Source organism: Astatotilapia calliptera, chromosome 6, assembly GCF_900246225.1.
Source record: "Astatotilapia calliptera chromosome 6, fAstCal1.2, whole genome shotgun sequence".
NCBI lineage: Eukaryota > Metazoa > Chordata > Actinopteri > Cichliformes > Cichlidae > Astatotilapia > Astatotilapia calliptera.
Window position 1 is genome coordinate 41,229,499 of NC_039307.1, and position 19,177 is coordinate 41,248,675.

The window sequence follows — 19,177 nt, forward strand, 5'->3', positions numbered from 1 at the left end:
TTTTCAGAAATATAAGTCAGATCATGCATCAGTACATTTCCATATTTTTATATCTATAAAAAGAAAGCTGACACTTGTGAGACTTTATCAAAGGTGTGAGCGTCACAGCAGAGGCCTTTGTGTCAAAGTAACTGAGGATAAAACACAGAAAAGCATGAAGGAGAATTTCCTGCCCTGGATTTTATAATAATATTCTGCAGTAGATCAAAAACGAAAGAAAACCATGAATCAACACATGAACATTACCTGATGCTGCTGAAGTGAAACAGAGCAAAGTTACAGAGGTTTTAGAGAGACAGCGTTTTGCATTTTGCACAATTTTAAAAAGTTTACATTTGTTCAGTATTGAACGGCAGAAATTAGGTTTTCTTTTCGGAAGTAAGTAAAAGGAAAAAAACAGCGTCCGACAGGCTGTAAACAACGGTAGACTTGTGCGTAACAAGCAAGCGAATAATGCAGAAAACAGATTTTTAGACGGGAAACTGTTGTTGGAGAGAGAGAGAGAGCTGTGCATCGTGGTGGAAGCAAAACAGCAAAAGTCAGAGTGAATTCATGACGATGTTTATGTGAAGCGTAGTTTGGATCTTCTTTTGCTGCTGGTTCGTCAATATTGTTTGGAGAGCGATAAAACTAACAGCTTCAGAATCAGCGCAAAAAGGACGTGAACACAAAGCTCGACCCGCCGACACATCAGACTCAGCGAGCTGTCGGCTTTCAGCCCCGACCGTGTCCGTGAGAAAGGCGACATCTCACTGATCCTGATCCGTCGGCGGGTCGAGCTTTGTGTTTACGTCCTTTTTCCGCTGATTCGATCCATCGGCGGAGTTTCGGGCAAAATAAATTTATATTAAAAAAATCTATTGAGGATTTTAATGAATCGATATCACGTTATCCAAGCTAGAATCGATTTTAAACGGTAAAACGATAATCAAAACCCACCCCTAGTTGCCGGTGTCTCTAGCTTCACATGTCTGAGAACAGAATCGCCAATTACCAGAGTTTGACCCCCGGCGGGTGTGTCGCCGAGTGGGGAAAAACAGTTAGACACATGAACGGGTTGGTTGTGTACCTGGGGCTTCTGTTTAGGACTATGCTTCCTCCTCACCGTGACCCAGCCGCCCTCTTTCCCCAGCTGCTCGGGGTCTGCCGAGAAACAGCTAGAGGGGCCTACGCTATCTTCGGCTGCACCAGCTACAGGGGCCTGGCTAGCTATGGGTGAATGAAGGGTGCGAAGCAGAGTCTCCAATTCAGTAATCCTGGCCTCCAGAGCTGCAAATATGCTACATTTGTTACAGATATCATTACTGCTAAAGGAGGCCGAGGAGTAACTAAACATCTGACACAATGAGCAAGAAAGTGCAGGAGGGACAGGTGAAGAGGCCATGCTGCTAGCGAGTTGGTTACGAGCTAGCAGCTTTACAATGAATACACACATCCACTGTATTAGCCAGAGCTGCTCCCTCAGACCAGACGGAGGTACATGAACACACCGATGCTGACAGCATCACTGTTTGCTCGTCAGAACACAGAAGAGCTCTTCACAAACACAGACGTTCCAATTTCAACTTTTATTACAAACCAAAAACTCAGTTACATCTCGTTTCAGCGGTCAGAGCACAGTCAATGCTGGATGTGTGCATCTCTAATAGCTCTTGGTGGTCTCGTAGGTCTCTGGGAAAGGTATGCTGACGTGTCCACTTCCAGCCACCAGGGGCAGGATTCCAGCGTTGGGAACTACATTCCAGGACAATGTCAAGGTGATGTTCTTATTGGCCCTGACGACGAGAAATAATGACAATCAGCCAATCATGTTCAACGTGTGTGAAAAGCATGTGAAATAAGAGACGACAAAGGCTCCGGGAAAAAATGAACTGCATTATGGGAAACAAATCTCCTTGTCAGAATACTCAGGATGTTTCAAATTTCATGCGTATCATTTTTTTAAACTCAAGACTGGGACTCGACTCTGAGACTGTTACCATTTCCATCAAGCTGCTGGTAGACCTGTCTCTATATCAGTCGGGGACTTTAAACATGATCAGTCCTACCGTCTGTAACATCAAACATTTGGGTTCAAATGTTTTTTCTTAAAGTCAAGCTCCAACATTACAGCTTTATTATGAGCCATTGCTGCTAAACGCTACCTTTGATTCAGTTCAGTTTTATTTATTTAGTGCCAAACAACATCACAGCTGTCGCCTCAACGTGCTTTATATTACAAGTTAAAGACCCTACAATAATACAGAAAAAAAACAACAATCATGTGACCCCCTATGAGCAAGCACTTTGGTGACAGTGGGAAGGAAAAACTCCCTTTTAACAGGAAGAAACCTCCAGCAGAACCAGGCTCAGGGAGGGGCGGGGCCATCTGCTGTGAGTGAGAGAAGGAAGCCAGAACAAAGACACGCTGTGGACGAGAGCCAGAGATTAATAATAACTAAGGATTAAATGCAGAGAGGTGTATTAACTAGAGATGGACCGATCCGATATTACGTATCGGTATCGGTCCGATACTGACCTAAATTACTGGATCGGATATCGGAGAAAAATAAAAAATGTAATCCGATCCATTAAATATCACGAAAGCACCTCACAAAACTTGCAACACGCCGTAACTCGCCTCAGAACGGAGCAGTATGCATCACGTGATAGAGCAGCTGTGGCATGCGGGACCTGTCGGTGGTCTGGATAGCATTTGGAGCTTCGCTAGCAACCCGGCATTTCATCTCCGACAAAGTTATCCCGAGAGAAGTAAAGCAAGTGTGTAAGTCCATCTCTGAATGTTTGTAAAGCATTCCTGCATTAAGCTTAACAAACGACTGCCTCTTCTTGCTGCTACTTCAATCATGAAACTGCTTAACGATCAGCTGATCGGCTTTTCTGTCGCGAGTCCGTGTCTCTAGTTTGCTTTTGGCCCACTTTGCACCAGAAAGAGGAAACCAGCGGCTGAACAACAGCAGCACGTTTAAGCTTGATCAGCTGTTGTTAGAATTTATTTATTATTACTTTCTACTCGAGGATCTTTTTCTACGTAGCTGACGCTGGTAACTGTGCAGGGGCGGATCTAGCAAAGTTTAGCCAGGGGGGCCGATAGGGCATGAACTGGGAAAAGGGGGCACAAAGACATACTTTTCTTTCTTATTCTCGTTTAAAATGTCTAGCTTTTAATAAATAATTATCTGACACCCAAAGTTTTAATTTGATGTAAAATGAATAGAAGTCAATTACTGTATATAGTGACTATTAAGTCTAATATATATACCCTAGTAAGCTATAGTACTTTTTCCTTTGGGAAGGTACCATCTGTGCAGTCTGCAATTTTGTTGAAGAAAGATGTTGAATCTATTTAATATTTCTTGAAAAATAATTGATTTCTGTGCATTTTTTTTTTTCACACTGCATCAAATTAAGGTTGATTACGTTGATTAAGCATCATGAGGTGGAGTGTGAGGGGTGGTTCCCTATTTTTTATTTATTTATTTTTGTTGTTGCTGGGAGTTGGAACCCTATTAGTTAGGCTGCTTAATATTTATGCTAAGTACTCTTTAAAATACCAGAATAGGGAGGATGGTGTAGGCTTAAGTTTATTAGATTGATCAGTATTGCTGAACTATGAATTTTTTTTTTTTGTATACAGGTATAACAGAATAGCTTTAGTGTAGTTGTTGTTTTAAACTTGAGTATGAACTTATACAAAATGCAGCAAGATATTTAAAAAACAGTTTTGTTGATTAAAAAACACTATATCGGATTCATATCGGTATCGGCAGATATCCAAATTTATGATATCGGTATCGGTATCGGACATAAAAAAGTGGTATCGTGCCATCTCTAGTATTAACACATAGTGAGTGAAGAAGAAGCAGTGCATCATGGGAATCCCCCGGCAGCTGAGGCCTATTAGTAAGTAAGGGAGGACTGAGGGTCGCCATATCCAGCCCTGCTTTATCATAAAAGAACATGTGTGAGGGAGGGACTGTGTTTGTGTGTCAGCTGAAGGTGGCAGGAAAAAAATGAATGAAAGTCCAAGTTAAAGCCTGTACAGTAAGTATGGGCTGAAGTCACATTCCCAACTAGAACATTCAGGAGAAAGATGAGGAACAGGTCCTAAGATCTAAGCCCGTTAATGATCATGTCTTGAGTGCATTCAGAGCTCAATGCTGATGGTTTAATGCTAAGGATCTCCTCTGATAGATGGTATCGCTGCCGCTAACGAGGACAGAGTCTGCCTCCATGAGTCCACTTAGGTCTGAGTGATGAACATGTCATCGGAGGTTCATGCCTGCCTGTTCTTTGTGACCGTGTGGAGCCAAGAACCAAGCAGACTTGGCCCCCTAACCCCTGTTGGTATTTAATGAGGCCCACCTACTACCAAAGAAGACTAAGTAATATGATGATGTGAGCTTGATCAGAAGAGCCTATCAGGTAACATGTTTAGCATTAGGAAACACTGGTTACAATTATGCTCAGAGAGAAAAATAGAGGCCAGTGTAATGAACAGTTAATAATAATAACACATTTTATTTATAAAGCACCTTTCAAGACACCCGAGGACACTGCACAATAGATAAAAAACACATGATAGAACAATGACACAATGAAGAACAATAAAACAAAAGCACAAGATAAAACGAACAAACAGTGGGTTCACAGTGAGTATGCAGATTTTAACAGATGGGTTTTGAGTTGAGATTTAAACTGGGGGAGAGAACCAGTGTTTGTTATATCTGGGGGCAGAGAGCTCCACAGCCTGGGAGCAGAGCAGCTGAAAGCTCTGCTTCCCACGGTGCTGAGGCGGGAAGAAGGCACAGAAAGCTGGATAGAAGAAGAAGAACGAAGTGAACGGGCAGAACAAGTGGTGCTTAACAGGTCAGAAAGGTAAGGAGGAGCGAGGTTATGAAGGGCCTTGAAGGTGAGCAGAAGAAGTTTGTATATTATTCGGAATTTCACTGTGAGCAGGTGAAGTTCCTGAAGAACAGGAGTGATGTGCTGGTAGGAGGGGTTCTGGTGATAGTGCGAGCAGCAGAGCTTTGAACCAGTTGGAAGCTTATGGAGGGATTTTTGGGGGAGACCATGCAGAAGAGAATTGCAGTAGTCAATATGGGAGGTAACAAGACTGTGGACAAGAATGGACGTAGACTGGGTGGAAAGAGAAGGAAGCAATCTGTTAATGTTACGTAGATGGAAGTAGGCAGAACGGGTGAGGTTAGTGATGTGAGATTTATAGGAAAGTGAACTGTCTAGGATGACACCAAGGCTCTTAACCTGAGGAGAAGGGAAAACTGTGGAGTTAACGATAGTGAGAGAGAAATGATTAGCCTTCAAAAGGTTGGATTTGGTGCCAATAAGGAGTGTAACTGTTGGCATGATGACATTGTATATAATTTGGATTATTTCTTTATCTCGTCAAGATCCATGTCATGATTGTAAATTATTTAAGCTGTACATTACTTTGTTTGTTTTTTGTAGTCAACGTTTTGGTGCTTTTATTTTGAAAGTCAAGTTCGCTTACAAGTTGCGCTAGTTTCCTCTTTGGGTAGAACGAAGAAAAACACCTGTAAGCGCGCAGAAAGGATGGTTTTTATTGAAAAACATGTTAAGTGGACTTTAACTACACACGGTTAAAGGAAACCTCAGAAGAACGGCGGCTAATTCCCTTTTTGCAGCATGCAGCCAACGAGGTATTTATTTATTTATCGTGTTTGTTGTACAGTGTTATTACTGCTGTGTCTTATGCTGAGTTTTATTTTGTTAATGCTGTATAGTTTTCACGGTGGCTTTGGAGAGAAGTTTTCAAATAAACCAGTGACAGAAAACCACTTGCGTCTGCCTGTGCTTCGAGGGAATTATAGTGAAAACTCGGACTGTTCGTCAACGCAAGCGGCCACTAATTGACGATGCGGCAACTTCAAAGCATCAGCGGGCTTGTTCCTACATGTCTACAACGCAGCGGAGCTGACAAGAACTGGCAGATAAGCTGAAAGTACTATATGCATATGGTGATATGACACATGCACAAGTATTAAAGGGCAGTGTTTTAAGGAAAGGTGTTTAAGTTAAGTGGCCTAAGAAGGGACCTTTGCAAACATTGCTGAAGAATACTGTGATTGATAACTACTGTGGTGTATAGTACATCTTGTTTTGGTGTAAGCTAAAACTTTTGAAGATTTTAAGATAAAAGTGCATTTGGGAAGCAATAAGTGAAGGTTTTGGATGTAAATTCTTGAACTGTTTTGAAGTTTATTATCAGGTGTATTTTTGTAAGATAACACTTCCATTTGAACTGTGTTATTTTTGTGCCATTTACATATGAGTAAGTGTTAAACATTGAGGCTTGGTTAACCATCTACATTTCTTATTTCTAAGTGGGTTGATTAAGAAGTGCTGTAAAATGTCAGAACCAAGCGAGCCTACAGTTCAGTTTAGTGACAGTGCAGACTTTCAAGATCAGTCTGAAGAAGGTCAAGTGCATGGTGCTGAAGCTCAGCAAGAGGAAGCACAGCAGCCAAGACGAAGTGAAAGAATCAGAACTCTAACAGAGAAAGGCAAAGAAATGCAAGATGAGAAAATTAAAGCACTCCAGCAAAGGTTTAACTATATATATGACAAATGGAAAACACAAGTTAAATCTGCAAGACAATCCTTATCACAGACAACAGAGACCTTATCTGAGGACTTGCTTAATGACATTATAAGTGATGTCACAGGTCTTTCTGCAGATGTCCAGCGTGTCTATGAAGAGCTACGAAAGATCTCTGCTCCAGACCAGGTCACGCGTCGTAGAGTGGATCGGTGTGTAGAGATTTCTACATTTGTTGCATCCAGAGCCTCAAGTAGGTTGCATGGAAGGTCTCCAGAAAAGGAGGAGCAAGACTGGCCAGAAGCAGGCTCTCTCTTTAATTCAAGCACCTGTAATTCAGGTTCTGTTGCTTCCATTTTGAAAGGCACCTCAGTACTTTCAAGCAGGTCTTCTGCAAGGCGACAAGATGCTGCTGCTGATGTTGCTGCAAGTCAGGCTGTTCTTAAAGTGTTACAAGAACAAGAAAAAGAACAGTTAGAGATCGAGCGTCTAGAAGCCGAAGCTAAGAAAAAGATAGCTGAGCAGGAGGCAGCAGCAGTAAAACGTCGGTTAGAAAGAGAGGCAGAAGAGGTAAAACGAAGAATGCAGAGAGAGGAAGAAGAAGCTAAAATTAAGGCTCAACTAGAGGAAGAGCACATAGCTCTACAAAGGACTCTGGAGGAAAAGCGGAGAAAATTACAGCATCTGGAGGCAATGAAGGATCTCAGTGCAGCAAGGGCGAGAATGCTGGTGTACAATCAAGAGAATGACAAAGAGGAAGAGCAAAAGGACGTACTGCAACCTGAGGTTGTAGTGGATAATAAACTTTGTGCTTCCACAGGCTCTTTGCCCCAGTGTATGCCTCCTGCACCACAAGTTGTGACCACTTCTTCAAATGACAGTACTGCAGAACTTGTCAAAGTGCTGGCAGGAGCTTTAAGTGCCAACCGAATTCCAATTCCTGAACCTACAGTATTCAGTGGGGATCCATTGAAATACAGTGATTGGAAAATCTCCTTTGAAACGCTGATTGACCAGAAGAGCATTCAAGATAAGGAGAAAATCTACTACCTTCGCCGGTATGTAAGTGGACAAGCTAAGAAAGCAATCGATGGCTATTTCCTTCTTGGAACTGAATCAGCCTATGCTGCCGCAGTTGAGATTTTGGAGGAAAGATACGGAAACCCATTCACGATTGCAAAGGCATATAGAGATAAGCTTCAGACATGGCCCAAGATAGGCTCCAAGGACAGCTTTGAACTCAGAGAGTTTTCTGACTTTCTCCGTAGTTGTGAAGCCGCCATGGTCCATATTAAGGCACTGGAAATCTTGAATGACTGTAATGAAAACAGAAAAATTTTGTCAAAATTACCAGATTGGCTAACAGCAAGATGGAATAGACAAGTTATTGAAATAGAAGAAGCGACTAATCAATTTCCCTCCTTCAGCCAATTTGTGAAGTTCTTGACAAGAGAGGTGAAAATTGCTTGCAACCCTCTCACATCGCTGCAGGCACTGAAACAAGATGAAACTGAAAAAACCAAATCCTCAAGACATTTCAACTTTGCAGCAAAGACACTCATCACAAGTTCCAGTGAAAAATATGCTGATACATGTCTTTTCTGCAAAAGGACTGGGCATACATTGCACCAATGCAGGAAGTTCGGGGAGAAAGCAGTTAATGATAGAATTAAATTCATTCAAATGGAAAAGTTGTGCTTTGGTTGTCTGAAGTACGGTCATCACTCAAAGAGTTGCATCAGTAGGAGTGTTTGTGACAAGTGCCAGAAGCGTCATCCTACTTGTTTGCACGAAGAACGAACCAAAGAGAAGCAAAAACCACCACAGGCCAAGCAAAATCGGAATCATGAAACTTCGAGTGAGGTTCATGAAGAAGTACAACTAGCACAGGATTACGAAATGACCAGAACTGCTACTTCAAATACAGTAATGCTTCATGGAGCTAAAATGCAAACAGCGGCAATAGTTCCAGTGTGGCTTTCCTGCACAACACAACCAGCACAAGAAGTCCTTGTGTATGCTTTATTGGACTCGCAGAGTGACACAACATTTGTGTTGAGTGAAGCAGCAGAAACCTTACAGACAAATGGAGAGCAAGTCAAGCTTAAGCTTTCTACCATGACGTCAAGAACTACAGTGGTGAGTTCTCTAAGAGTAAGTAACCTACAAGTCCGTGGCTTTTACTCCAACAAGAGAATCTCCTTACCACCAGTGTACACGCGTGATTTCATCCCAGCTAACAGAACTCACATCCCAACCAATGAAACTGCAGAAGCGTGGCCCCATCTAGTACACTTACAGTCAGAAATTGCACCTCTGCAGGACTGTGACGTGGGTCTGCTTATCGGATATGACTGTTCACAAGCCCTGCTTCCGAGAGAAGTTGTGTCTGGCAAAGAGAACAAGCCTTATGCACAACGTACAGACCTTGGATGGAGTATTGTTGGTAATGGAAACCCCTGTGTTGATTATGGGGACGCAATCGGAATCAGTCATCGCATAGTAGTGAGACAAGTGATACCAGATGTTGAGTCTTCTGTCAACCTCAAAAGGGTAGTGCATTATGTGAGCCAAACCAAAGTGAAGGAAGTAACTCCTTCAGACATCATAAGGGTCTTGGAATCAGACTTCTCAGAAAGAACTGGAGATGATATTGTGTCTCAAGATGATCTCAAGTTCCTGACAAAGTTGAGAAAAAACATTGTGCAAAATGATACAGGTCACTTTGAAATGCCACTGCCATTCAAAGAAGACAGGCCTAAATTACCCAACAACAAGATATGTGCCATACATCGCTTGAAGTGCCTGGAAAGGAGACTAAAGAAAGACCAACAGTACTACAGAGACTACGTAAGCTTCATGAATGACATCATTTCATGTGGTGATGCAGAGAAGGTCTCTGATGAAGAAAATGATGAGAAATTGGCTTGGTATATTCCACATCATGGGGTTTATCATCCACAGAAACCAGGGAAAATACGTGTGGTATTTGACTGCTCTGCCAAATTCCAAGAAACATCTCTCAACGACCATCTACTCACTGGTCCAGATTTAACGAACACATTGGTGGGTGTCCTTTGTCGCTTTCGAAAAGGTTCTGTTGCAATCATGTGCGACATTGAGAGAATGTTCCACCAGTTTCATGTCAAAAGGGAAGATCAAGATTATTTGAGATTCCTATGGTGGGAGAATGGCAACTTGGAAACCTCACCATCAGTTTACAGAATGAAGGTTCATTTGTTTGGAGCGGCCTCGTCGCCTGGCTGTGCCAATTTTGGCCTAAAACATCTGGCAACTCAAGGACAAGGTCAGTTCAACGAAGAAACTATACATTTCATCCAAAGGAATTTCTACGTAGATGATGGATTGGCAAGTGTTCCGACTGAGAAGGAAGCCATCCAGCTTGTCAAGGAATCACGAGAGCTTTGTAGTATCGGACGATTGAGACTGCATAAGTTTCCACAAGAAGAGCGTGCCACAATCAAGGATTTGAACATGGCTTTGGACTTACCACATATGGAAAGAGCTCTTGGAGTAGAGTGGTGCGTCACGTCTGACTCATTCAAGTTCAGAGTTCAAGTGAAATCCAATCCACTAACAAGAAGAGGTGTGCTCTCTACTGTGGCCTCTATATATGACCCCTTGGGATTCATCGCACCCTTCGTCCTTGTAGGGAAACAAATGCTCCAGCAAATGTGTAAAGAAAGGATTGGCTGGGATGAGGAGCTTCCAGAAATCCTAAAACCTCAGTGGGAGTCCTGGATTAGAGACCTTCCCAACCTGACTAACATGCAAGTCAAAAGATCCTTCTTACCTTCTGATTTTGGTAATGTCAAAAGGTATGAACTTCACCATTTTTCAGATGCCAGTTTCTCAGGATATGGTGTATGTACTTACCTGCGAGCCATCAGTGAATCTGATGAAGTACATTGCTCTTTGGTAATGGGAAAATCCAGAGTTTCCCCAATCAGTGTTACTACGATACCAAGACTGGAACTCACTGCAGCAGTTGTTGCAGCCCGAACCAGCGACATGCTTCGCAGTGAACTGGAAATCCAGGATCTTCAGGAATTCTTCTGGACAGATTCCACTGTTGTTCTTGGCTACATAAACAACGACGCCAGAAGGTTTCAGGTATATGTAGCAAATCGCATACAGAGGATCAAGTCAAGTACAAACCCTGAACAATGGGGTTATGTCGCTTCAGAAGATAATCCAGCTGATCATTCTTCTCGAGGTTTGACTGCAGAGCGGCTTAGGACCTCAAATTGGTTTACCGGCCCAACATTTCTTTGGCAAAAAGAACTTCCTGGCAGACAATGCAAGGTGGGTGAAATCAAGGAGGATGATCCTGAACTCCGCAAGCTGATTGTGTGTAACACAAAGTCAAAGGAAGACAAATCATTGTTGGATAACTTCAAGAAATTCTCTGACTGGTCAAGGTTATCGAGAGCAGTTGCCAGACTGAAAAGATACATCAGAATGCACAAAGGTATTCAGCAAAGAACAAGTGATAGCACAAGTCTAGAGGAGAGAAAAGAAGCAGAACTTGTGATTGTCAAGTTGGTTCAGGAAGAAGCATTCTCAGATGAGATAAAGAGCTTGGAGCTAAAGACAATAGTTGAAAACAGTCCACTGTGCAAGTTAAATCCTTTCTTGGATGAAGAAGGGATCTTAAGAGTGGGAGGACGTTTAAGTCAAGCCACGTTGCACCCTCATGTGAAGCACCCAGCAATTCTGCCAAAAAATAGCCACGTAGCAGTTTTACTAATCAAGCATTTTCACGAAAGAATCCATCATCAAGGACGTGGAATGACAATGAACGAACTGAGAGCAAATGGTTGGTGGATCCTGGGATGTAGCGGTGCAGTTTCATCACATATTTTTAAATGTGTGACCTGCAGGAAGTACAGAAGATCCACTGAAGAGCAAAAAATGGGTGACTTGCCACAAGATAGGACAGAAACAACACCGCCTTTTACCTACGTTGGCATGGACTGCTTTGGTCCAATCTATGTTAAGGAAGGAAGAAAGACTCTCAAAAGATATGGTCTTTTGTTTACCTGTCTATGTTCAAGAGCCATACATATAGAAGTGGTTGATGACATGACAACTGATGCATTTCTCAATGCTTTAAGGGCATTCATAGCCATAAGAGGAAATGTTCGACAGCTAAGATCCGACCAAGGAACAAATTTTGTTGGTGCTAGGAGAGAGTTCATGGAGTTAATGAAGGGAATGGATCAAGAAAAGGCTAAGATTCTAGGATGTGAATTTCTCATGAACCCTCCAACAGCAAGCCATAGGGGAGGTGTCTGGGAGCGTCAAATAAGGACTATAAGAAGTGTTCTTACCGCTATTCTCGATCAGTCATCTCAAAGGCTTGACTGCACCTCCTTGAGAACCTTTCTGTATGAGGTCATGGCTATCATCAACAGCAGACCACTCACGACTGAACATTTGAATGATCCATCAGGCCTTGAACCATTGACTCCAAACCACATCTTAACAATGAAGTCCAAGATCATTCTGCCCCCGCCTGGAGAGTTTGTCAAAGAAGATGTTTATCTTAGGAAAAGATGGCGTCGAGTGCAGTGTTTGGCTAATATGTTTTGGACTCGATGGAAGAAAGAATATCTTCTAAATTTACAAGAGCGACAAAAGTGGCGGAAGAACAGAGGGAACATCAAGGTTGACGACATTGTCCTTCTACAAGATGATCTGGCACCACGCAATGAGTGGAAGATGGCTAGAGTCACAGAAGTTTATCCAGGATCAGATAATCGAGTGAGGAGAATAAAGTTGCACGTCAGTGATACACATGACAAAGGAGGGAGCCACACAGCTAAAACTGTTGTTCTTGAGAGACCTGTTCAAAGAGTTTTTACTCTCTTAGAAGCAGACTAAATGGTTATTTGCTGGAAGTTACCTGACAAAGGGTTGATAACGAGAAGTCTTTGGTGATAAGTAGAAATGCTTGTTTGGAGAGACTATTTCATTAGGGAAATCCCACGTAAAGATTTGTGTGATTTGGTGGGAGTGTAACTGTTGGCATGATGACATTGTATATAATTTGGATTATTTCTTTATCTCGTCAAGATCCATGTCATGATTGTAAATTATTTAAGCTGTACATTACTTTGTTTGTTTTTTGTAGTCAACGTTTTGGTGCTTTTATTTTGAAAGTCAAGTTCGCTTACAAGTTGCGCTAGTTTCCTCTTTGGGTAGAACGAAGAAAAACACCTGTAAGCGCGCAGAAAGGATGGTTTTTATTGAAAAACATGTTAAGTGGACTTTAACTACACACGGTTAAAGGAAACCTCAGAAGAACGGCGGCTAATTCCCTTTTTGCAGCATGCAGCCAACGAGGTATTTATTTATTTATCGTGTTTGTTGTACAGTGTTATTACTGCTGTGTCTTATGCTGAGTTTTATTTTGTTAATGCTGTATAGTTTTCACGGTGGCTTTGGAGAGAAGTCTTCAAATAAACCAGTGACAGAAAACCACTTGCGTCTGCCTGTGCTTCGAGGGAATTATAAGGAGGATCTCAGTTTTATCCTCATTGAGCTTTAAAAAATTAGAAAACCAGGATTTTAACTCGGATAGACATTCTGTAAAGGAAGAAGGTGGGAGGGAGGAATAAGGTCTGCAAGAGAGATACACGGGTGTCATCAGCAAGGAGGATGTGGAGGGAGGATGTATATTATAAAGAGAAGAGGGCCTAAGACTGAGCCTTGGGGTACACCAGAGGTGACGGGGAATAGATGAGAGCGGAATGATCTTAGTTGAATAAATTGGGAGCGTCAAAGAGATATGATTGAAACCAGGCGAGGGGTGTGTCAGAGATGCAGAGAGAGGAGAGTCTGCTTAGAAGGACAGAGTGACAGATGTGTCGAAGGCTGATAGTGATGGGATTTCCGGCTCTTTTTAGAGAACCGGCTCTTTCGGCTCGGCTCACTAAAAAGACTATTTAAATTTTCAGCTTTTTCCTTTTAAACAAATTTAAAGTGAAACAACACAAAACACTGCAAACACAACACAATTAAATATAAATTATAATATGAAAACAAAAAGAAGATGCACATTCTCTGTCATATGGACCTGCATGAATAAACTTTCTGAATCCTTTATCATCTGCAACTGAAAATAGTTGTGGATGATTACTATACCTTTCTAATGTGACGTTGTTGTCCCTGCTCTCTCTCTCCCTCCCGCTCTGTTCCTGAGCTACTGCCAGTGTAACTACCGCCCCCCCCCCCCCCCTCTGCCCAGCGCAAAGCACAAGGCTCGCGTGCGGAGTGAAGCGGGAAAAAGTGCGAGAGAGAGGGTGAGAGAAAGGAAAAAAAAAACAAAAACCCACGGCTTGCGTCGTTCACGTCAAAGAGCCGGCTCTAAGAACCATTTTGTTCGCGACTGAAACATCACTAAAGGCTGAGCTCAGATCCAAAAGGACGAGAATGGTGAAAGACCAGAGTCAGCTGCGATTAGAAGATCGTTAGTGACTTTAAGTAGAGCAGCTTCTGCACTGTGACATGAACGAAAACCAGACTGAAATCTCTCGTAGATGTTATTATTAACCAGGTGTGAATGAAGTTGAGCTGCAACCACTTTTTCGAGTATTTTAGAAATGAAGGGCAGATTAGAAAACAGACAGAGGTTGTTAAAGTTGTTAGGATCTAAAGAAGGTATTTTCAGTATAGGAGTGACTAGAGCAATCTTGAATATGGAGGGAACGATACTGGTGGTGAGTGAAGAGTGAATATAGCAGAGATGAGTGGGAGTAAGGAAGAGAGGCAGGATTTCACAAACCCTGCAGGCATAGGGTCAAGATGACACGTGGCAGGCTTTGATCTACACAAACTTAGAAATATCAGATAAATCAGGAAGATGAAGAGTGGAAAACAGCTCAAAAAGGAGAAAAGGTTCTGGAGAGGGGGTAGACACAACATGTGAACTGAGTTGCTGGTGGATGTTATTGATTTTAGTAGTCCAGAACATGTGTTGATACACATCTGGTATCTCACCTCAGTCCGTTTCCATCGTCAAAGAAGAAGTACTTGGACTTCATGTCTCTGAGGTTCAGCTTGGTGTTCTCACCTCGAAGAACGATCTTATCCCACAGGACGACCTGGTTCAGAGACTGACACACACACACACACACAGATTAATTATACTGCAGGACCTCCATCCATGGTCAGGCAGCGGTTCATCTACCAATCAGAAGGCTGGTGGTTAGATCCCTGCCTCCTCCGGGCTAAAATGTCTTTGTGTGAATGTAGTTGTGTTATCTTTACAGCCGTGTTCCTCACAGCTACAGCTAACCATGTAAAGCACTTTGTGCTACATCTTTGTATGAAAAGTGCTTTATAAATAAAGATTGATTGATTGATACAGTCACAAATTTCCAAAACACTGACACATGACAATGTTGTGGTTACACTGTTACAGACACACCAGCTGATCCTACTAAAGTTGTTGCGCAACTGTCTGAGCTCCACACAGACGCTTACACACAGATCCTGCAGCTGTTTGCAGTTACACACCTTCAGGGAACTTCTGGAAACAGCTGGGAGACTTGGGCTCATCCTAATCCTGTCAAACTCTGATTAGATGAACTACTGAGTTTTGTTGTTGTTACACACACACTCTGCAAACACCTTTCACGTACTCTCTTGCTCACTGTTACGTATCAAACCCAGGGCTTGCAAAATCGCTAGCCCGACGTCCCGGGGCTAGCGATTCTTCCAGTCGGGCTACCAAAATCTATATCTGCCCTGCCCGTCGGGCTATTGTAGGAAGGAAAAATATATGTCAATGCTTTTGCATTCTTTCAGAAATGTAGCTGGGTAATTATGTCATTGGGTGAGCCACTGTCAATATGTGACATATTGAAATCGCGTTTGAATTTGCGCTTGTTTTTTGCTTTCACTTTGCAATCGCGCGAACTGTGTATAGAGAGCGACAGCACTGATCTGTGAGTGATGATAATTTGCGCACCAATTCCTCTGACATCGTCTTATTAATCGTTAGCTTACTATGCAAACATGACAAGTGAAATCTCCCGCAGCTTAAACATGTGAGAGGTTGATCGCGCAGAGAATCGCTGAGCTTATGTGAGTGCGTGTGTAAAAGCAGCAGGATATATATTTTAGTTCTGCTGAGCCAAATAAGACAGGTCAGGGTGAAGAAGTGACAGCCAAAGAAAAGCTTACCACAAAACGGAGAAGTTATGACAAATCAGACTATAAGGCAAAAAGAAAGTGCAGCTTTATGGTTTCATGGACAAAAGAATTTCTGTGGCTGCAATATGACGAGCTAAATAACCAGGGCTGCACATAAGTGGTCCGCAGGTGTGCATTCGCTGTCAAAATAAAAAAGATAAGAAGTTGCAACGCGTGTTTGCGTACATAAGATTTTCTGGAGGAGGACAGACATTTGTTTAGAACTCTTAAAGATGTCGAAGAAGCTCCTTTAAGCAATTACTGTGATGTTCCTCCACCTCCAAAGAAATGTCAGGAGTCCGAACCACAAAAGAAGCACGTATTCTCGGAAAAGTGGTTGCAGGAGGTGAGCTGGCTTCAAACAAATGATGAACGCACAGAGATGTGCTGCAGAATGTGCCGTGAAAATCCCACTCTAGGACAAAAACAGCCTTTTATATGGACGCAAACGCACGCTGCAACTTCTTATCTGGTGCGCGTCTTTTATTTTGACAGCGAATGCACACATGTGGACCACTTATGTGCACCCGTGTAAATAACATAATGTTCTGCCAGGTGTGTTGTTGGTTTTCTCTCGATTTCTGAACTGACAAGCGCCTTTGTTACTGGGACCAGTCATTTTAAGAAAGGCCCCCATTAGAACCCATGAGAAATGCAAGAAATGCATTATTGCTCAGTCTGCAATATCTTTCCCAGAACAAACACCAATTGCAAATAACAAACTAAAAATAAACCTGAAAATCAGTTTAGAACAGCTACTATGTTGCAAAGAGTGAACGACCACTGGCACAATGCAGCAGTCTGTGCAAACTTCAAAAGCAAACGGCCTCGATCTTGGTTCCACTTGTCTCTTACCCGTGACTTCAGTGGAAATGTCAGATTGAGGCTCTGACAGACTGATTCAAGTCCTACACAGTTCTTACAAGTTCATAGAAACTTCTGTTCAATTAGAACCAAGTGTTTGAGTTGATGATTGTAATTTTTATACAATGTTGTAATTTTTGTTTCAACTATTTTTGATTGATGTGTTGTTTCCGTTACAATATTATACATTAAAGTATAATATTGTAACAGAAACAAAACATCAATCAAAAAATTGCTCTCTTTTTTATTCGGGCTACTTAAATTTATTTTGGCTACCAAAAACTGAAGAGTCCCTGCCCGAAGGGCTACCAGGGGTTTTGAAATTTTGCGAGCCCTGAAACCACTCCTCTGACAGCTAAAAACCACCCAGCTGTGTATTGTTTGCCGTCGGTGATCTGTATGGACCGCTGTCACTGACTTGTGCAAAAAGCCTCATGTTCAGCATTCTCATAACAACGTGACGATGAAGATGAGGTGAGACGAGTGACTGAATGCTTAAAGTGATCAGAGTGCTGGCGTGCATTCACACATCAGACTTGTAGTTTGACCTGTACACTAACCGTCAGACACAATGTGATGCTTTGATAAGCCATATGTAGCGTGCTTCATGCCTGCTTCTTACTAAAAGGTCGAGGTGTGTGTGCATTAGGACTTACATTGCTCTTTGTGGCATACTCAGCAGACAGATAGAGAAACAACTGCTTCACATTCCAATCAAAAATTGGCTGCAAATGTGGGAAAAGTTAAGGACCATCAACAGAACCGAGAGAGGAAAACAAAAATGAATCCGAGCATCTTCACTGCATTGTCAGTGCCTAAAACAATGGTGTACATCGCCATGGTAACCAGGGATAATCTGGTGTTAACGCGACTTGAACTCAAATGTGAATGATTCAGCAGTGAGCGTGCAGGGTCAATGTAATGACTGTATAATTACAAGCCTTTGGCTGGAATCTCTGTCAGACCTACTGGCATTCATTTAGTAACGCCCAACACACACAGCTGCTTCAAACTGTTCTTTTGTCTCAGGATGGAGTTTTTAAAAAAGACGACAAGTCTACAAAGAGCTGAATAAATGCACAATCATGAGCAGCCACACAGTGCACTCTTATTGCAAAGATTCTCTGAAGCAGCTGCAACACATGGCAAGAAGAAAAGATCAAACACATCAATGCTTTAATAGGAAGGATATCAGCTGAAAGGTCAAAGGTGATGAAACCCAGGTCACTTCGTTCTCGGGGTCCAGTGAAGTCATCAACGTTCTTCCTGTGAGAGAGAGAGAAGTTACAAACGTCACTCGACATGTAGAAGTTGGGACGGATGCATGCAAAGGTGAAAGAAACGACTGCTGTTCCTCACATGACCCTAAATGCTTCTGTACTACAGAGCTGTACTGTACAGCTGTGGTACAGTACATATCTGTACATATCTGTACTATGGTACACAGCTGTGGTACAGTACTGCTCTGAACTACCGCTCTGCACCCCTTCCAGGCACAGTGAGTATCCCGAGACTGAGGATGCTGTCCAGGCTCAGGACCGCAGGCCACAGAGCGGCTCCCGCCAAACAGCTAGCATGTAAACCAGCCTGCAGCCTCTGCTACACGGAACAAAGACACGATAGAACCTGGTGTGATGCTAACAGCTGTTGAAAGCAGAGACTTACAGCATGACTTTAGAGACGTGGATGTCCACAGGAACCCTTCTGTCTTTAAACGCTGTGGTGATGAAGCAGCCGAAAGTCAGAGCCGCCATGACGCTCAGGGAGAAGGCAAACAGCGAGTTAGCTCTCGACAGGACCGTGTTCATATTGGGATTCCGCAAGTACCACACGGACACTAATTCAAACGACAGACTTGTTCCAAGCCCTGCAGCGGATGTAGCGTTAGCGCAAACCGGAAACGTGAAGTTACCTGGAATAAACACATACTTCCGGTTAAGGCCTTTCAAAATAAAGCGAATTTGAAGCGTTTTCGGCCAGAAGACAGTTTTAAAAGAATCACAGTCTAGGTGAAGCAGCATAGGTGTGTAGTCCAACATGGCTCTGACTCACATTAAACATGGATCAGTGTTTGTGACTCTCGGCCGGGTTTAAACATGTGCACATGTGTGTTCGCTCGCCTCGCGCGGCGGCAGGAACCGGAAAGAGCTTTGGAACGATGAGTAAGCGGAAGCTCTCACTTCCTTATTCAAAACGTTCCGTCGGTTTAAAATGAGGCAAATGAACTGTAACCTCTGTAACACACACACATTCGTTTTCATATCTCAGTGGGGACATTTCATTGACAATGCCTAACCTTAACCATCAGCCTAAACCATAACTATTAACCCTGATAATTCTTTTAAATGAACTTTATTTAGAACAATAACAATGACAATCTCAAAGAGACAAGGGACATATTGAATCATTCAGAACAGAATCACACCTCCTTTTTCTTTTCTCCCAATCAGAGGAATACACATCACTGCCACAGTGCAGTTGGCACGCCACAATGAAATCGACAATAACTGA

General features: G+C 42.6%; 2 protein-coding genes across 3 annotated transcripts; one reads left to right on the plus strand and one right to left on the minus strand.

Moving 5' to 3' along the window:
- Window positions 1-1,549: 1,549 nt before the first annotated feature.
- spcs3 (signal peptidase complex subunit 3) lies at window positions 1,550-18,578 on the minus strand. Its single transcript, XM_026172184.1, has 5 exons — window positions 18,332-18,578; window positions 17,859-17,932; window positions 17,323-17,399; window positions 14,606-14,721; window positions 1,550-1,775 (listed from the first exon to the last, which is right to left on the minus strand). Exons 1-5 carry the CDS (start codon window positions 18,472-18,474, stop codon window positions 1,643-1,645), a joined length of 543 nt encoding a protein of 180 aa, XP_026027969.1. The 5' UTR covers window positions 18,475-18,578; the 3' UTR covers window positions 1,550-1,642.
- On the plus strand, window positions 5,147-13,108 carry LOC113024829 (uncharacterized). Of its 2 annotated transcripts, none has more exons than XR_003272714.1 (2): window positions 5,147-12,949; window positions 13,034-13,108. XR_003272714.1 is itself a non-coding variant. In XM_026172183.1 (2 exons), the coding sequence occupies exon 2, from the start codon at window positions 6,392-6,394 to the stop codon at window positions 12,485-12,487; it is 6,096 nt and encodes a 2,031-aa protein (XP_026027968.1). In that variant the 5' UTR covers window positions 5,147-5,681; window positions 5,766-6,391; the 3' UTR covers window positions 12,488-13,084. The 2 variants fall into 2 exon arrangements, 1 of the variants encoding a protein (XP_026027968.1); XM_026172183.1 differs by having other exon boundaries at window positions 5,147-5,681; window positions 5,766-13,084.
- Window positions 18,579-19,177: the final 599 nt, after the last annotated feature.

Bases quoted from the DNA above. Each gene is read 5' to 3' on its own strand.
- LOC113024829 (XM_026172183.1), top strand. From the start codon at position 6,392: ATGTCAGAACCAAGCGAGCCTACAGTTCAGTTTAGTGACAGTGCAGAC.
- spcs3 (XM_026172184.1), bottom strand. From the start codon at position 18,474: ATGAACACGGTCCTGTCGAGAGCTAACTCGCTGTTTGCCTTCTCCCTG. The intron at 14,722-17,322 runs GTAAGTCCTAAT...TGTGTGTGTCAG, and splicing joins AGTATGCCACAAAGAGCAAT to TCTCTGAACCAGGTCGTCCT. The intron at 1,776-14,605 runs GTGAGATACCAG...TCTCGTCGTCAG, and splicing joins GACGATGGAAACGGACTGAG to GGCCAATAAGAACATCACCT.